This window comes from Rhinolophus hipposideros (genome assembly GCF_964194185.1).
Source record: "Rhinolophus hipposideros genome assembly, chromosome: X".
Taxonomy (NCBI): domain Eukaryota; kingdom Metazoa; phylum Chordata; class Mammalia; order Chiroptera; family Rhinolophidae; genus Rhinolophus; species Rhinolophus hipposideros.
The window spans coordinates 24,746,904-24,766,314 of record NC_138046.1 but is presented as its reverse complement, the minus strand read 5'-3'; the positions used below and the strand labels follow the sequence as shown (position 1 = coordinate 24,766,314).

Here is a 19,411-nt window from a genome sequence, read left to right as displayed (position 1 = left end):
CTTACTTGTTTGGACACATCAGAGAGGAGGTCTGGTGAGGACCTGCACTGTCGTTCATGGTACTGAGATGGGTAATGTTTCCTGAAATTCCCAAATGGAGAAGAAATTGAAATGGTCTTTAGTGAATACAGGATACATATAAATCTCTAAATTCAACTTAAAATCAACATGAGCGAGAAAGAAACACAACCATTTACCTTTCAAATGGCAAGCTCTTCAACCTCCCTTTTTCCCCATAATCCAAAAGTTGCCTTTGGGTTCTTCCACTATCAAAAGGACAAGATAAACATTAATGCTAGTCATAAGCCAGTAGTCTACTAAAACCCAAAAGCCTCATTTATTGTTAAAATCAAGAGTCTGCATGACTGACATATGTCATGAATCTTTGACCATCACACTGATGATAATACCCACTTACCTAATCATCAGGCATGGAGCAACTTTAACTACTTAGAACCCAGACATTTTTTTTAAAACCCCTTGAAATATTAAAAATTCTGGTCTTGAAAATGAATATACTTTACAGGTATTTTCCCTACCTCCAACTTTACACATGATTTCTAATGAGGCTATTTATCTGGTTTCCCAACCTATGATAGAAGAAAAACAGGTAACTAAACAGTAAAAGAGGGTTGTTTCAGCAAGATATACACTAGCAAAAATAGGCAGCTGACTGCTCAGAGAAACACAAAAGCCAAAAAAGAAATCACAAGAATAATAAAACCCCAAAACTCTGGGCCATTTATCACTGAGATGCAGGCTCTGACATGCCTCCCCCACCGTGAGGCCATCACTGCACTACAGCTGCCTATAAAGGATAATAAATGATGTTTATAATTAGTTAAGCCATTAAGGAAAAGGCAAAATATGCTCTGTGTCATCTGTTTAAGAAGGGAGGGACTTATAGAACATATTTTGGAAAGATTCCATCAAATATATGTATGTTTCAAAAAAAAATCTCAGTTTTTACTGGGGCAGGCTTCCACTATTTAAAAAAATCCCTCATGGGAAGCATTCAATTAGAATATTTTCATCTTAGAAAAGAGTTTTGAAAGCTTCTTCCAAACAATTCCTAGGCTGGTTTCTTCAAATAAAAACAAGATCTTATTTAGACCTTGCTTCCATTCCTCCAAGGTATTACCTGTTGTAAGGAGCGTCTACTGCAATATTGCTCAACCTTTTTATGTCCCTTGGCCCCTCTAGTGCTTTCTCATACTATCTTTCACATAATCACCACCAAAAGGATGTTGTTGAGCTTTCTTTTCCATGGCTTGCATGTAAGTTGCATATAAGGAAAACAATAAGTTTATTGAACATGTGTTTTCAAACTACATGTCTCCTCATTTTTGCAGAGATTCTGATGAAACCCCTTAAGTAGGGTGTTCCCCTCCCCTTGTCTCCCATTTAGAAAATAATGACTTAATGTGTCACACAGAATGATCAGTAAAGGGTATCATGCTTTAATTGATTGAGACAGATTCTTTACTGTGTCTAGCATTTAAGCTCCTCCTAGTGCCTTCCATGGTATTGAAAAGAAGTTGTGTGTATAGTTTGCCTATGTGCAATATTTAATTACCTATAGCGGAAACTGGAACCCTTGCTGCAGAGTAGGGTTTTGGGCTTTGATTTGGGCTCTTCAGAGAGTCTGAAAAAAGCATGGAACTCCACACAAGTCTTCCAGAAAGCCTTGCAGGCATCTCGGCTGGCCATGGTGAACTCCAAAGTGTCCTTGCACAACACCTGTATAAACCAATTTCCATCAAGCAAAACATCCTTCAAGAATATCAAAGAACTTCAAATCCCAATGCCTTCCAAACTATTGGTCCAGGTGCCCATGCAGCTTCTGGTTTTCCACTTTGCTCCCTATAGGCTTCACACCTACTGAAACCAAATGATTGGCAACCTTCCGGGGAACAGACAGGGCCACTGCTCAAAAACAGACTGTTCACTAAGAAGTAAATCTTAACTTGCACACCTCCCTCACCTCAAACACATTTTTTTACCCCTCTCCTCTGCCAGAACATTCTTGTGAGGTTGGATATTAGGTTTAAATGAACATCAATGGGCAACCTGTCAAGGTGACAAGTTATAAATAACCAACAGGAAAGGGGAGAGGGGAGGAGATTTCCTTACAGATCACCGACTTTATAAGATGATTACACACACATGAATCTTTTTAACATACCAGCTAGAAACACTTCTTCCTCTCTGTGCTGCCTTATTCTATGATGCTCTGCATTGCACATTTAGTATATTTTAATCTGTTCTGTGGGAACTTCCAGACATAAATCCAAGTTTTCCCCATTCCCCCGACTCACTATACACCCCCATTTGCCCACGCATGCCTGTAGCCCTGTTTTCAGCAGCCCCACCAGCCCATTCTGTTGGCCCCCCTTCTCTTATTCCTATCCAAGTTCCTATATGCATCCGTGGGACTCTCCATGAGCTTCATACTGGATACAGTCTCCTGAACTGCTCAAAGGAATGCTTTCATATAAGGCTAAAATCCAGAGGATGAAGCCCAAACTACTGGATCTTCTGTAGGTCAAAAAATTAATTGATGCACATTTTTCATTTCCTTTATAGTCATAAAATAACAACATTTCTAACACCTTTGTCTTACCCTGAACAATTCAGCCTTGACCAATAATTGCTTCTTTTTTTTCCTTTTTTTTTCTGCTTTTTTTAATTTATTGGGGTGACAATTGTTAGTGAAATTACATAGATTTCAGGTGTACAATTCTGTATTACATCATCTATATGTCCCACTGTGTGTTCACCACCCAGAGTCAGTTCTCCTCCCATCACCATATATTTGATCCCCCTTACCCTCATCTCCCTCCCCCCCGCCCCCTTTACCCTCTAGTAACCACGAAACTATTGCCTGTATCTATGAGTTTTTGTTTCTCATTTGTTTGTCTTGTTCTTTTGTTGTTTTTCGTTTATATACCACATATCAGTGAAATCATAGGGTTCTCTGCTTTTTCTGTCTCACTTATTTCGCTTAGCATTATACTCTCATGATCCATCCATGTTGTCACAAATGTACCTATATCATCTTTCCTTAATGCCGAATAGTATTCCATTGTGTATATATACCACAACTTCTTTATCCATTCATCTATCGAAGGAAATTTTGGTTGTTTCCATGTCTTGGCCACCGTAAACAAAGCTGCAATGAACATTGGAACACACGTGTCTTTATGTATAAATGATTTCAAATTCTTTGGGTAGATACCCAGGAGAGGATTGCTGGGTCATATGGTAATTCTATTTGTAATTTTTTGAGGAACCTCCACACTGCCTTCCATAGCAGCTGCACCAGTCTGCATTCCCACCAACAGTGTATGAGGGTTCCTTTTTCTCCACAGCCTCTCCAGCACTTGTTGCTATTTGTCTTATTGGTGATAGCCATTCTGACTGTGGTGAGGTGATATCTCATTGTGGTTTTTATTTGCATTTCTCTGATGATTAGTGATGTTGAGCATTTTTTCATATGTCTATTTGCCATTGGTAAGTCCTCTTTGGAGAAATGTCTCTTCAGGTCCTCTGCCCATTTTTCCACTGGGTTGTTTGTTTTTTTGTTGTTGAGTTTCATGAGTTCCTTGTATACTTTGGATATAGACACTTATCGGAGGAACTGTTTGCAAAAATCTACTCCCATTCAGTCAGCTGCCTCTTTATTTTGTCGATGATTTCTTTTGCTGTACAGAAACTTTTAAGTTTCACATAGTCCCATTTGTTTATTTTAGCTTTTACTTCCATTGCCTTTGGAGTCAAATTCATAAAATGCTCTTTGAACCCAAGGTCCATAAGTTTAGTACCTATGTTTTCTTCTATGCAGTTTATTGTGTCAGGTCTTATGCTTAAGTCTTTGATCCATTTTCAATTAATTTTGGTACATGGTGACAGATAGCAGTCCAGTTTCATTCTTTTGCACGTGGCTATCCAATTCTCCCAGCACCATTTATTGAAGAGGCTGTCTTTCCTCCATTGTATGTTTTTAGCTTCTTTGTCAAAAATTATCTGTCCATATTTATGTGGTTTTATTTCTGGGTTCTCAATTCTATTCCATTGGTCTATGTGTCTGTTTTCTGACAATACCATGCTGTTATGATTACTGTAGCACTGTAGTACAAGCTAAAGTCAGACAGTGTGATTCCTCCGGCATTGCTCTTTTTTCTTAAGATTGCTTTGGCTATTCGGGGTCTTTTGTGGTTCCAAACAAATCTGATGATTTCTTGTTCTATTTCTTTAAAAAATGCTATTGGGATTTTGATGGGGATTGCATTAAATCTGTATATTACTTTGGATAATATGGCCATTTCAACTATGTTGATTCTTCCAATCCATGAGCATGGAATGTCTTTCCATTTCTTTGTATCTTCTTCAATTTCTTTCAAAAATGTCTTATAGTTTTCAGTATATAAATCCTTCACATCCTTGGTTAAGTTTATTCCTAGGTATATTATTCTTTTTGCTGCAATTGCAAATGGAATTGTTTTTTGCATTTTTTTCTGAGATTTAATTATTAGTATATAGGAATGCAATGGACTTTTGTAAGTTGATTTTGTAGCCAGCAACTTTACTGTATTCGTTGATTATTTCTAACAGCTTTTTGGTGGAGTCTTTAAGGTTTTCTACATATAGCATCATGTCATCTGAAAAGAGTGGCCATTTAACTTCTTCATTCCCAATTTGGATGTCTTTTATTTCTTTCTCTTGCCTGATGGCTCTGGCAAGGACTTCCAACACTATGTTGAAAAGCAGAGGTGTTAGGGGACAGCCCTGTCATGTTCCTGAACGTAGAGAAAAGGGCTTCAGTTTTTCACCATTAATTATGAGATTAGCTGAGGGCTTGTCATACATGGCCTTTATTATGTTAAGGAATTTTCCTTCTATACCTATTTTATTGTTTTAATCATGAATGGATGTTGTATCTTGTCAAATGATTTTTCTGCATCAATTGATGTAATCATATGATTTTTGTCCTTTATTTTGTTTATGTGATGTATCACATTGATGGATTTGCGCATGTTGAACCATCCTTGTGCCCCAGGAATGAACCCCACTTGGTCGTGATGAATAATCTTTGTAATGCATTGTTGTATTCGATTTGCTAAAATTTTGTTTAGGATTTTTGCATCTGTATTCATCAGAGATATTGGTCTGTAGTTTTTTTTTTCTGTTGTCCTCGCCAGGTTTTGGTATCAGGGTAATGTTGACCTCATAAAATGAGTTAGGGAGTCCTGAATCTTCTTCAATTTTTTGGAAGAGTTTGAGCAGGATTGCTATTAGATCCTGTTTGAAGGTTGGTAGAATTCACTAGTGAAGCCATCTGTTCCCGGACTTTTGCTTTGGGGAAGGTTTTGGATGACTCATTCAATTTTGTTACTGGTGATCGGTCTGTTTAGATTTTTCCAGTTCTTCATGGTTCAGCCTTGGAAGGCTATATGTTTCTAAGAACTTGTCCATTTCTTCTAGGTTATTGAATTTGGTGGCATATAGTCCTTCATAGTATTCTTGAATGATCCTCTGTATTTCTGTGGTGTCCGTGATAACTTGTCCTTTTCCATTTCTGATTTTGTTAATTAGTGTCTTCTCTCTTTTTATCTTAGTGAGTCTAGCCAAGGGTTTGTCAATTTTATTAATTTTTTTCAAAGAACCAGCTCTTTGTCACATTAATGTTTTCCATTGTCTTTTTTTTTCTCTATTTCATTTAGTTCTGCTCTGATTTTTGTTATTTCCTTTCTTCTGCTGACCTTGGGTTTCACTTGTTCTTCTTTTTCTAGTTCTTTAAGGTGTAACATGAGGTTATTTATTTGGGATTTGCCTGTTTCTTGAGATAGGACTGTAATAATATAAATTTCCCTCTTAAAACTGCTTTCGCTGCATCCCAAAAATTTTGGTAGGATGTATTTTCGTTGTCATTTGTTTCGATGTATCTTTTGATCTCTCCTCTAATTTCTTCTTAGACCCAGTCGTTCTTTAAAAGTATGTTGTTGAATCTCCATGTATTTGTTTTTTTTATTTCCTGCTTTATTTTCGCAGTTGATATCCAATTTCAAAGCCTTGTGATCAGAGAATATGCTTGGTATGATTTCAATCTTCTTAAATTTGCTGAGGCTGCTTTTGTCTCCCAATATGTGGTCTATCCTTGAGAATGTTCCATGTACACTCGAAAAGAATGTATAGTCTGATGTTTTAGAATGAAGTGCTCTATATATGTCAATTATGTCCATTTCATCTAATGTGTCATTTAGGGCTGCTATTTCGTTATTTATTTTCTGTTTGGATGATCTATCCATAGCTGTCAATGATGTACTTAAGTCCCTTAGTAGAATTGTGTTTTGGTCAATTTCTCCCTTTAGTTCTGTTAGTAGTTGCTTGGTATGTTTTGCTGCTCCCTGATTGGGGGCACAAATATTGATGACCGTTATGTCTTCATGTTGTATAGTCCCCTTTACCATTATGAAACGTCCATCTTTGTCTCTTGTTATCTTTTTCACCCTGAAGTCTGTTTCATCTGATATCACTATGCCTACACCTGATTTTCCCTGGGTACCATTTGCTGGAGTGTCAATTTCCACCCTTTCACTTTGAGTCTATGCTTGTCCTCGTAGCTGAGATGTGTCTCTTGGAGACAGCATATGGTTGGGTTTAGTTTTTTGATCCAATCTGCTACTCTGTGCCTTTTTATTGGTGAGTTCAGTCCATTTACAATTTGGGTGATTATTGATACGTGAGGATTTCCTCTTATTCTATGTTTAGTTTTCTGGTAAGGCTGTGTCTCCATTGTTTCTTTGCCTAATTGTTATTGTCTATTATTTCTGTGTGGTGGTATTCTATGATGTTTCCCTCTGTTTCTTCCATTATTACAGTACATATTTCAGTTCTGGATTATTTTTTGAGTGGTTACCCTTAAGATTATGTAAAAGAAAATCTGATATTTAGAGTAGTCCATTTTTTTCAGCACGCTTACTTTCTCCATTCCCATATTCCGGTTCAGGCCTTTACTTTCCCCGTTTTAATGTTTCGGTTGCCACAAATTGTCCCTGTTGATGGTGGTCGAATACCCTCCTTTAGTATTTATTGTAGTGCAGGTCGTGTATTAGAAAATTGCCTCAGCTTCTGTATGTCTGGAGAGGTCTTTATTCCTCCTTCATATCTAAAGGATATCTTTGCTGGATATATTATTCTTGGCTCATGATTTCTCTCTTTCAATAGTTTGAAAATTTGGTTCCAGGCCCTCCTGGCTTGTAGAGTTTCTGCTGAAAAATTTGATGATAATCTAATGGGCTTTCCTTTGTGGTTACCGTCTTCTTTTCCCTGGCTGCCTTGAGGATTCTTTCTTTGGTGTTAATTTTAGACAGCTTCAATACAATGTGCCTTGGAGAAGGCCTGTTGGGATTGAGGTAATTAGGTGTTCTATTTGCTTCTTGGATTCGAGGATCCAATTCTGTCCACACATTTGGGAAGTTCTCATCCACAATTTGTTTGAATATATTCTCTGTTCCCTTCTCTCTTTCTTCTTTTTCTGGTATTTCCATTATTCTTATATTGCTCTTTCTGAGGGAGTCAGAAAGTTCTTGTAGAGTACTTTCATTTCTTTCAAGTCTCAAGTCTCTTTCTTCTTGCATGTGTAATTTCCAGGTTTCTATCTTCGATGCCACTGATTCTTTCCTCCATCTGGTCAACTCTACTACCTAAGCTGGTTATTTCATTTTTACTGTCTTCTATTGAGTTCTTAATCTCCAGAAATTCCATTTCGTTCTTTTTCAAAATTTCAATCTCTTTCGTAAAATGCTCATGTTGTTCTTTGATTGGTTTTCTGAGTTCATTAAATTGCCTTTCTGTGTTTTCTTGCATCTCGTTGAGTTTTTTCAGAACTGCAATCTTGAATCCTCTGTCATGTAAGTCACATATTTCCATATCTTTAAGTTCATTTTCTGGAGACTTTTCACTTTCTTTCTGAGCTATCTTGTTGCCTTGGTTATTTATGGCAATTACTGATTTATTATTTCTCTTCCTAGACATCTACAGGAGTGGCTTCTGTAACAGGTTGATAGAAAGAGGTCTTTCTTTTGTTTTCCAATACTTGGTGGTAGAATGTTTTATTTTCTCTTTGACTGCAGCCTTTTTTTTTTCTCTCTGACACAGTAGTGCTATGTTTTCTCTGCACTATTCCAGCTTCTCACACAATAGGGGGATTCCCTGGGAGATGCGCCTCTCCTCTGTTAACAGTTCACCTGGGTCATAGGCCGCCACGTCCCTGTGGGGGTGTGGAGAGCTTTTGAAGTTCCAAAGCTCTTTCTGCACCAGATTCAAAGCCCGTATGTTTCAGCAGTTTTGTTTACTCCTGCAGGGATTCGCCCAGATAGGTGGGGCCAGAGGTGGGGTGAGTTGTGAGAGGTGGCCCAGAGCAATGGCGGCGACCACCACCATAGCTTGTCCTGCTTCCACAGTTCCCTCCCCTTTGCCAGAATAGTTGGGCTGCAAATCTGTGTCTGCGGTCCACAGTTCTCAGAACAGCAAATATCCTGTCCTTTTGATCTGACACTGCTACGTTATCGCTTCTAGCACCAGGCAGTTGGGTGTGGGGCGAGCTCTGGGAGGGTAGGGAGGGGGCAGCTAGTCTCAGTGCCTAAGGCTTCTGTTCTCCCCTCAGCAGTGAGGGCTTAAAACACGGTTTTCAGCCTTCTTCCCTCAGTCTTTGCTCCGTGGTCTCTGCTGTGAGCTTTGGGTTCAGCCGTGTTATATGCTGCCCCCTCAGCCCTGTGGACCGTAAGTGGAGCCCTAGCAGTCCAAGTTCTTCCCTCTCCCGCAGCTGCGGTAGTTCCGGGATGTAGCGAGCTCAGAGCACTGAGCTATGTCTGCGTCCTGCGCCTGCGGATATCCGTCCCCGCACTTCTCCCTTCCCTCCTCCCCCGTTGGCGCGATTCGCCCACCTGGAGGTGAATTCAGTAGTGGGCCTCTTCGTCTTGCCTGTCTGCTGTGCAGGGAGTCCTTTGTGGAGTTATTGTTGTCCGATTAGTTGTAAATTCCAGGGGAGCTTTACAGAGGCTCTTCTCACGCCGCCATTTTGATGACGTCTAATAATTGCTTCTTTTGCTTAATATACACCCACCACCACACCCTGCTTTGGCGAATAGTAGGTACTCAATTATTTATCATGTAGTAGGTTCTTGATTATCTGGCACATCATAGGTGTTCAGTTATTTTTGCTTAAGAAAAGAAGATGGAAATACTTTATAAAATGGAGCATACAACAACAAATAAATATGTCCATAGTCGTAGATCTGGTCACTTCCATTTGACTCATCAGATCCTTGAAAAATGGTTTTTAAGAAGACTTGTCTTGCATCCTAGCCACCCCATTTTCCTATTACTTTATTCTTCTGAACTGCCAATAGGATTTCTTAGTGTTTTGCCTTTAGTAAAAATATGACTATGTAAATCTCTGGTTTATTTATGTAGAGACAAAAGAGGGAGCACATCACCCCTCAAGGCCAGCTAGCTTTCACCACTCACATTCAAACCATTTGCAGAAACAACCAAGAAATCCCAAGTGAACAGAAAGCAACAGGATTTATTAGAAAGCTACTTACCAAGATGTTGGCATGAAGTTTGATGAGAAAATGCTTTCTCTTAAAACTCAACTTGCGGATTTTAGCCCAATTGAAAGTATTAATTTTTGTATTTCCCTATAATGAAACACATGGCAGATTTCAGGATGAATGTCAGCACAAGCTGGTTTGCAAGACAATGCAAGCCTCTTAAAAAATGCACTTCATGAACAAGAATATCCTTGATCTATCTCTTGCACAGACTGATCCTGTCATACAAACTAGGTAGAAGCTACGGCCAAAGAAGGCATTCCAGGAGGGACACAAGCCCCTTTCACATGTGTCACCTTAACACCCCACACTTCTTCTAGTACAAGGTACGTCACATTTGTATATAATTACTTGTTAATTGTCTGTCTTCCCCCTATTAGAATGCAAGTTCCATGAAGTCAGGATCATTCCTATGTGCCTCTGTAGCTCTAGTCCCTGACACAGAGTGGATGCACAACAAATATACTGATAGCAGGATGAATAAATAGATTGCTGCCCGACTCTGTAAACACACTCAAATCCATTCACTTGCACAGTTAAAACAGATTAATTTTGTAGGATAAAAATTATATCTCAATAAAAGTGTTTGGTTTTTATTTTTAATGACCACCTTTTTTTGTTAAGGTGGGTTTTTTCAAAGAAAAAATAATACAAGGAAGAACACACAGAAGGTACTCAACACTAAGTATTCTTTGACTGGATTTGGGTAGGACAAAATAGACCAGCTATATTGTTCCTGACTGTCCACAGAAGAATTCACACTGAAAGATATCACAACTGACATGATGGCCTTGCTCTGCTACCATCCCCATCTGCTCCCATGCAGGAGGAAATAGCGAGAATCAGGGGTTAAAGTGGAATGGGTGAAAATTCCCTCCTAGGTGAATAGGTGTGCCTGTGATCCACTGGTCTTTTGCCCATCAATGTGACTCTCATGCTCTAAAGTTTATATCAAATAATTGAGAAGGCCAAGATTCTTTCAGCCAAGTCTGTACCTGATTGGCTTAGTGACTTACTTTAGTGCTCTGATTCGGTTCTGATGGTCAGTGGATCTAAGGTCACCCCTTCCTCTCAAGCAGGTGATTCATTTCCAAACCAGCCTGGATTGTGCCTTTCATTTTGTAGGTAAAGCACATGTTTTTGAACCTTAACTTGGATCTAAATTCACTCAATGTTTACAGACGTGAGGAGACATAATAGACTGAAAAAAATAGCTTCTGGCCAAGTTCCCTGGAGGTAAGGATTAATCATGATAGAGAACCAGAGAGCCCTGAGTTGGTTTCTAACCTGGAAAACAAAATCCTGGGTAAAAAGCTTGAGCCAGTAAACAGCAACAATTGCTAACAGGTTTGGGCACTAATTCCCTGCCTACTGGCACTGGGTGCCTCCAAAGAAACCAGTAACTGAACAGAACACCATACCTTGGACCCTTGGGGTTGTTTCTGGCAGATTTGAACAGGGTGAATGCACTTTGTCACAGACTCAGCTCTTAGGCTACCAAAATCCATGTGCTTATTTAGGGTCTAAAATTTCTAAAGAGCATCTTGACTTCCTCTGTCCATCATACTGACCTGATCTAATGTGTGAGCTCCTCAGAATCAAAACAGTCAGTTATAGACTGCAAATGGAAGCAAAGCACATTGAGAGGAGAGGACTTACCCATAACACTTCCAAGCATCACCTCCCTTTCTGGCTGGTAGTAAGACTGAGGGGCTGGGTTACCATAGGAACAGACACTCAAATTTGAGCCAAGATAACCCGCAAAACTGAGAGATTTTAAAACAAAGAGTTGTTACCCGTAACACCAGTACTCCCATGTGAGCAACAGCTAGGTGTATCTGCATCCCTTCGCCATCACTGGCAGGGTGAGGCCTGATGCCGTACATATCCAGCTTCCTCACTATGTCCAAAAGCAGAATGTCAGATTCAGCTGGGTTCCTGCCACTGCAAGGGGAAACAATTTATGAGTCTAATAAATACAGCAAGAATGACAGCTCCACCCTTAGAGCTCCATGAGGAGTTCAGTGTTTTCTTGGGTCTAAAGCTTCTTTGACTTAAGGGCTTGCTTTCAAGATTCTGTCCCCAGCAGCAGTGTTCTCTGCTGGTGGAAGCAGGTGCCAGTTACGGTACTTACATGTGCTTCTGATGAAAGTGCATGATTTTGCTCTCTAGACGGTCTTGGTTCAGTAAGTATTGGGTTTGTGCCATATGTTTCCTATCTGTTTCTTCATGAAAGTCTCCCAGTTCTGCTGCATGGCAGAAAGGCGACATTTTTCACATTACCATTGAGGAGTTAGGTAATGGAGCACCCAGTAGACCCTCTGACCTCCCCAAACAGCCATTTCTTTGCAGCCGATGCAGCCTGAGGCCTCCCACCCCATGTTGTATATCTATTTATGTTTTGGGATATACAACGGGATTAACTTGTTCTTTTTGAAATCAGAAGCAGTGGGTTGCTAGGAAGTCCATGCATACTAAGTCACACACACAATGTAGGACTTAAACACCCCAGGATCACAGATGAATATTTTATTTTCTTCTCTTGTATTCGGTTTATGATCTCTTCTACATCTGATCACTCCCCATTATAGATTTGAATTGTGTCCTCCCCCCTCAATTTCATGGTTGAAGTCCTATAAAATCCCACCTCAGAATGTGACTGTATTGGAGATAGAAATTATAAAAGAGTGATTACAGACGTCATCAAAATGGCAGCGTGAGGTGAGCCTCTGGAAATCTCCCTTGGAATTTACAACAAATTGAAAAAGTGTAACTCGACAAAGGACTCCCTGCACAGCAGACAGGCAAGAGGAAGACTCTCACTACTGAATTCACCTAAAGGTGGGCAAATTACACGAGCAGGGGAGGAGGGATGGAAGAAATGCGGAGATGGAGCACCGCTGGCACAGGACACAGACCTAGCTCAGTGCTCTGAGCGTGCTACATTCTGGAACTACTGCAGCTGGGGAGAGGGAAAAACTCAGACTGCCAGGGCTTCATTTATGGCCCACAGGGCTGAGAGGACACCATATAACACGACTGAACGCAACGCTCACGGCAGAGACCTCCGAGAAACGACTGAGGGAAGAAGGGTGAAAACGGTGGTTAAGCCCTCACTGCCGGAGGGAATGGAAGCCTTACGCACAGAGACTAGACACCCCCTCCCTACCCTGTCATAGCTTGCCCCGCATCGACCTGCCCGGTGCTAGTAGCAAAGCAGTAGCAGTGTCAGATCAAAAAAACAGAATATTTGCAGTTCTGAGAACTGTGGTCCACAGACACAGAATCACAGCCCAACTAGTTCTGGCAAAGGGGAGGGAGCTGTGGAAACAGGACTGGCTGTGGCTGTGGTTGTGGTCACCGCCATTGCTCAGGGCCACCTCTCACAACTCACCCTGCCCCTATCTCCGCCTATCTGGACGGATCCCTGAAGGAGTAAACAGAACTGCTGAAACAAATGGGCACTGAATCTCGTGCAGGAAAAGCTTTGCAACTTCAAAAGCTCTCCATATTCCCACACGGACTTGGCGCCCTATGACACAGGCGAACTGTTAACAGAGGAGAAGCCCGCCTTATAGAGAATCTCCCCATTGTGTGACAAGCTGAAATAGTGCAGAGAAAACATAACACTGCAGTGTGACAGAGAAATAAGGCTGCAGTTGGACAGAAAATAAAACATTCTACCAACATGTACTGGAAAACAAAAGAAAGACCTCTTCCTAACAACCTGTTGCAGAGCACACTCCTGTAGATGTCTAGGAAGAGAAACAATAACCAAGGCAACAAGACAGCCCAGAAAGAAAGTGAAAAAAGTCTCCAGAAAATTAACTTAAAGACATGGAAACATGTGACTTAAATGACAGAGGATTCAAGATTGCAGTTCTGAAAAAAACTCAACAAGACACAAGAAAACACAGAAAGGCAGTTTAATGAACGCAGAAACAATCAAAGAAAAACATGAACATTCTACCAAAGAGATTGAAATTTTAAAAAAGAACCAAGTAGAATTTCTGGAGATTAAGAACTCAATAGAAGAAATTAAGAAAGAAATAGCCAGAATAGGAAGTAGAGTTGACCAGATGGAGGAAAGAATCACTGACATCAAAGATAGAAACCTGGAAACGACACAAAAGAAAAAAGAAAGAGACTTGAGACTTAAAAAAAAAAAAAAAAAAAAAAGAACTCTACAAGAACTTTCTGACTCCTTCAGAAAGAGCAATATAAGAATAATGGGCAGGGCCGGCCCAGTGGCTCAGGCGGTTAGAGCTCCATGCTCCTAACTCCGAAGGCTGCCGATTCAATTCCCACATGGGCCAGTGGGCTCTCATCCACAAGATTGCGGTTCAATTCTTCGAGTCCCACAAGGGATGGTGGGCTCTGCCCCATGCAACTAAGATTGAACACGGTACCTTGAGCTGAGCTGCTTCCCGGATCGCTCAGTTGGTTGGAGCGCGGGCTCTCAACCATAAGGTTGGCGGTTCTATTCCTCAATGGGCAGAGCCCCCTGAAACTAAGATTGAACACAGCACCTTAAGCTGAGCTGCCGCTGAGCTCCCGGATGGCTCAGTTGGTTGGAGAGCATTCTATCAACCACAAGGTTGCCAGTTTGACTCCCGCAAGGGATGGTGGGCGGTGCCACCTGCAACTAGCAACGGCAACTGGACCTGGAGCTGAGCTGCACCCTTCACAACTAAGACTAAAAGGACAACAACTTGAAGCTGAACGACACCCTCCACAACTAAGATTGAAAGGACAACAACTTGACTTGGAAAAAGGTCCTGGAAGTACACACTGTTCCCCAATAAAAGTCCTGTTCCCCTCCCCCAATAAAATCTTTAAAAAAAAGAACAGAAAAAAAAATGAAAAATGGGCATACGAGAAGGAGAAGACAGAGAGAATGGAACAGAGAATATATTCAAACAAATAGTCGATGAGAACTTTCCAAACTTGTGAAAAGAACTGGATCCTCGAAACCAAGAAGTAAACAGAACACCTAATTACCTCAACCCCAACAGGCCTTCTCCAAGGCACATTGTATTGAAGCTGTCTAAAATTAACACCAAAGAAAGACTCCTCAAGGCAGCCAGGGAAAAGAAGACGGTAACCTACAAAGGAAAGCCCATTAGATTATCAACTGATTTCTCAGCAGAAACTCTACAAGCCAGGAGGGAGTGGACCCAAATATTCAAACTATTGAAAGAGAGAAATTATGAGCCAAGAATAACATATTCAGCAAAGATATCCTTTAGATATGAAGGAGGAATAAAGACCTTTCCAGACATACAGAAGCTGAGGGAATTTTCTAATTCACGACTTGTACTACAGGAAATACTAAAGGAGGCTATTTGACCACCATCCACAGGGACAATTTTTGGCAACCAAAACAGAAAAAGGGGGAGAGTAAAGGCCTAAACCGGAATAAGGGAATAAAGACAGTAAGCGTGCTGAAGAAAATGGAATACTCTAAATATCAAACATTCTTTTATATAAACTTAAGTGTAACCACTCCAAAAAAAATCCAGAACTGAAATACATACTGTAATAATGAGAAACAGAGGGAAACATCATAGAATACCACCACACAGAAATAATAGACAACAACAAAAAGGTAAAGAAGCAATGGAGACACGGCCTTACCAGAAAACTAAGGATAGAATGACAAGAAATCCTCACATATCAATAATCACCCTAAATGTAAATGGACTGAACTCACCAATAAAAAGGCACAGAGTCGCAGATTGGATCAAAAAACTAAACCCAACCATATGCTGTCTCCAAGAGACACATCTCAGCTACGAGGACAAGCATAGATTCAAAGTGAAAGGGTGGAAATTGACACTCCAAGCAAATAGTACCCAGAGAAAATCAGGTGTAGGCATACTGATATCAGATGAAACAGACTTCAGGGTGAAAAAGATAACAAGAGACAAAGATGCACATTTCATAACGGTAAAGGGACTATACAACAAGAAGACATAACAGTCATCAATATTTATGCCCTCAATCAGGGAGCACCGAAATATACCAAGAACCTACTAACAAAACTAAAGGGAGAAATTGACCAAAACACAATTCTACTAGGGGACTTGAATACATCATTGACAGCTATGGATAGATCACCCAAATAAAAATAAAAAACTAAATAGCAGCCCTAAATGACACATTAGATGAAATGGACATAATTGACATATAGAGCACTTCATCCTAAAACATCAGATAATATATTCTTTTCTAGTGTATATGGAACATTCTCAAGGATAGACCATATATTGGAACATAAAATAAGACTCAGCCAATTTAACTAGACTGAAATCATACCAAGCATATTCTCTGATCACAAGGCTATCAACTGCAAAAAGAAAGCAGAAAAAACACAAACACATGGAGATTAAACAACATACTTTTAAAAAACGACTGGGTCCAACAAGAAATTACAGGAGCGATCAAAGATACATAGACCAAATGGCTCTGAAAATACATCCTACCAAAATTTTTGGGATACAGCGAAAGCAGTTTTAATGAGGAAATTTATACCATTACAGGCCTATCTCAAGAAACAAGAAAAATCCCAAATAAATAACCTCATGTTACACCTCAAAGAACTAGAAAAAGAAGAACAAGTGAATCCTATGGTCAACAAAAGAAAGGAAATATCAAAAATCAGAGCAGAACTAAATGAAATAGAGAAAAAAAAGACAATAGAAAAAATTAATGTGACAAAGACGTGGTTCTTTGAAAAGATTAACAAATTGACAAACCCTTGGCTAGACTAACTAACATAAAAAGAGAGAAGACACTAACTAACAAAATCAGAAATGAAAAAGGGGAAGTTATCATAGACACCACAGAAATACAAAGGATCATGCAAGAATACTATGAAGGACTATATGCCACCAAATTCAATAACCTAGAAGAAATGGACAAGTTCTTAGAAACATATAGCCTTCCAAGGCTGAACCATGAAGTACTGGAAAATCTAAACAGGCCGATCACCAGTAACGAAATTGAATCAGTCATCCAAAACCTTCCCAAAAGCAACAGTCCAGGACCAGATGGCTTCACTAGTGAATTCTACCAAACCTTCAAAGAGGATCTAATACCAATCCTGCTCAAACTCTTCCAAAAGTCTTGAAGAAGAGACAGTACTCCCCGACTCATTTTATGAGGCCAACATTAAACTGATACCAAAACCTAGTAAGGACAACACAAAAAAAAGAAAACTACAGACCAATATCTCTGATGAATACAGATGCAAAAATCCTAAACAAAATACTAACAAATCAAATACAACAATGCATTAAAAAAATTATTCATCACGACCAAGTAGGGTTCATCCCCGGGGCACAAGGATGGTTCAACATCCGCAAATGCATCAGTCCATCACATAAACAAAATAAAAGAAAAATAATCATATGATTGTATCAATTGATGCAGAAAAAGCATTTGACAAGAAACAACATCCATTTATGATTAAAACGCTTAGTAAAATAGGTATAGAAGGAAAATACCTTAACATAATAAAGGCCATATTCGACAAACCCTCAGCTAATCTCATAATTAATGGTGAAAAACTGCAGCTTTTCGCTCTGTGGTCAGGAACAAGACAGGGCTGACCCCTATCACCTGTGCTTTTCAACATAGTGTTGGAAGTCCTTGCCAGAGCAATCAGGCAAGAGAAAGAGATAAAAGGCATCCAAACTGGGAATGAAGAAGTTAAACTGTTACTCTTTGCAGATGACATGATGCTATATATAGATAACCCTAAAGACTCCACCAAAAAGCTATTAGAAACAATCAACGAATACAGTCAAGTTGCCAGTACAAAATCAATGTCTAAAAGTCCTTTGCATTCCTATATACTAACAATGAAATCTCAGAAAAAGAAATACAAAAAACAATTACTTTTCCAATTGTAGCAAAAAGAATAAAATACCTAGGATTAAACTTAAGCAAGGATGTGAAATACCTATATACTGAAAACTGTAAGACATTTTAAAAGAAATTGAAGAATACACAAAAAAATGGAAAGACATTCCATGCTCATGGAGTGGAAGAATCAATATAGTTAAAATGGCCATATTACCCAAAGCAATATACAGATTTAGTGCAATCCCCATCAAAATCCCAATGGCATTTTTTAAAGAAATAGAACAAAAAAAGCATCAGATTTGTTTGGAACCACAAAAGACCCTGAATAGCCAAAGCAATCTTAAGAAAAAAGAACAATACTGGATATATCACACTCCTTGACTTTAGCTTGTACTACAAGGCTACAATAATCAAAACACCATGGTACTGGCAGAAAAACAGACACATAGACCAATGGAATAGAATTGAGAACCCAGAAAGAAAACCACAACTTGGTCAACTATAAATATGGACAGATAATTTTTGACAAAGAAGCTAAAAACATACAATGGAGGAAAGACAGCCTCTTCAATAAATGGTGCTGGCAGAATTGGATAGCCACGTGCAAAAGAATGAAACTGGTCTGCTATAAGTCACCAGGGACCAAAATTAATTCCAAATGGATCAAAGGCTTAAGCATAAGACCTGACACAATTAAACTGCATAGAAGAAAACATAGGTACTAAACTTATGGACCTTGGGTTCAAAGAGCATTTTATGAATTTTACTCCAAAGGCAAGGGAAGTAAAAGCCAAAATAAATGAATGGGACTATATGAAACTTAAAAGCTTGTGTACAGCAAAAGAAACCATCGACAAAATAAAGAGGCAACCAAGTGAATGGGAGAAGATTTTTGCAAACAGTGCTTCCGATAAGGGGCTAAAATATCCAAAATATACAAGGAACTCATGAAACTCAACAACAAAAAAATAAACAAACCAATTGAAAAATTGGCAGACAACCTGAAGAGACATTTCTCCAAAGAGGACATACAAATGGGAAATAGACATATGAAAAAATGTTCAACATCACTAATTATCAGAGAAATGCATTAAAAACCACAATGAGATATCACCTCACCCCAGTCAGACTGGGTATCATCAACAAGACAAATAGTAACAAGTGTTGGAGAGGCTGTGGAGAAAAAGGAACCCTCATACACTGTTGGTGGGAATGCAGACTGGTGCAGCCGTTATGGAAGGCAGTGTGAAGGTTCCTCAAAAAATTACGAATAGAATTACCATATGACCCCGCAATCCCTCTCCTGGGTATCTACTCAAAAAATCTGAAAACATTTATACATAAAGACAGGTGTGCTCCAATGTTCATTGCAGAAACAACCAAAATGTCCTTCAATAGATGAATGGATAAAGAAGTTGTAGTATATATACACAATGGAATATTATTTGGCTGTAAGAAAAGACCAAATAGGACCATTTTGTGACAACATGGATGGATCTTGAGATTATAATGCTAAGCGAAATAAGTCAGACAGAAAAAGCAGAGAACCATATGATTTCACTAATATGTGGTATATAAACCAAAAACAACAAAAGAACAAGACAAACAAATGAGAAACAAAAATTCATAGACACAGACAATAGTTTAGTGGTTACTAGAGGGTAAGGGGGGGAGGGAAGTGGTAAATGTGGGTAAGCGGGATAAAATATATGGTGATGGAAGGACAACTGATTCTAGGTGCTGAACACACAATGGGATTTATATATGATGTAATACAGAATTGTTCGCCTGTAATCTATGTAACTTTATTAACAATTATCCCCCCAATAAACATTAATTTAAAAAAATACTAGTAAACTAAATCCAGCATCATATAAAAATGATTGTATATTATGACCAAGTGGGATTTATCCTTAGATTACAAG

At 39.3% G+C, this 19,411-nt stretch overlaps 1 protein-coding gene across 2 annotated transcripts in view; it reads right to left on the bottom strand.

Annotated features, from left to right (window-relative positions):
• Positions 1 to 19,411, bottom strand: part of FRMD7 (FERM domain containing 7) — a gene marked incomplete at both ends in the record, with an annotated part of 61,848 nt that overhangs the window by 2,141 nt on the left and 40,296 nt on the right. For both annotated transcript variants that reach the window (XM_081042229.1, XM_081042228.1), the window contains 6 exons: positions 6 to 81; positions 198 to 266; positions 1,577 to 1,740; positions 9,609 to 9,704; positions 11,414 to 11,561; positions 11,752 to 11,866. In XM_081042229.1, the coding sequence (XP_080898355.1) occupies positions 6 to 81; positions 198 to 266; positions 1,577 to 1,740; positions 9,609 to 9,704; positions 11,414 to 11,561; positions 11,752 to 11,866 (668 nt within the window). The remainder of the gene's footprint in view (positions 1 to 5; positions 82 to 197; positions 267 to 1,576; positions 1,741 to 9,608; positions 9,705 to 11,413; positions 11,562 to 11,751; positions 11,867 to 19,411) is intronic.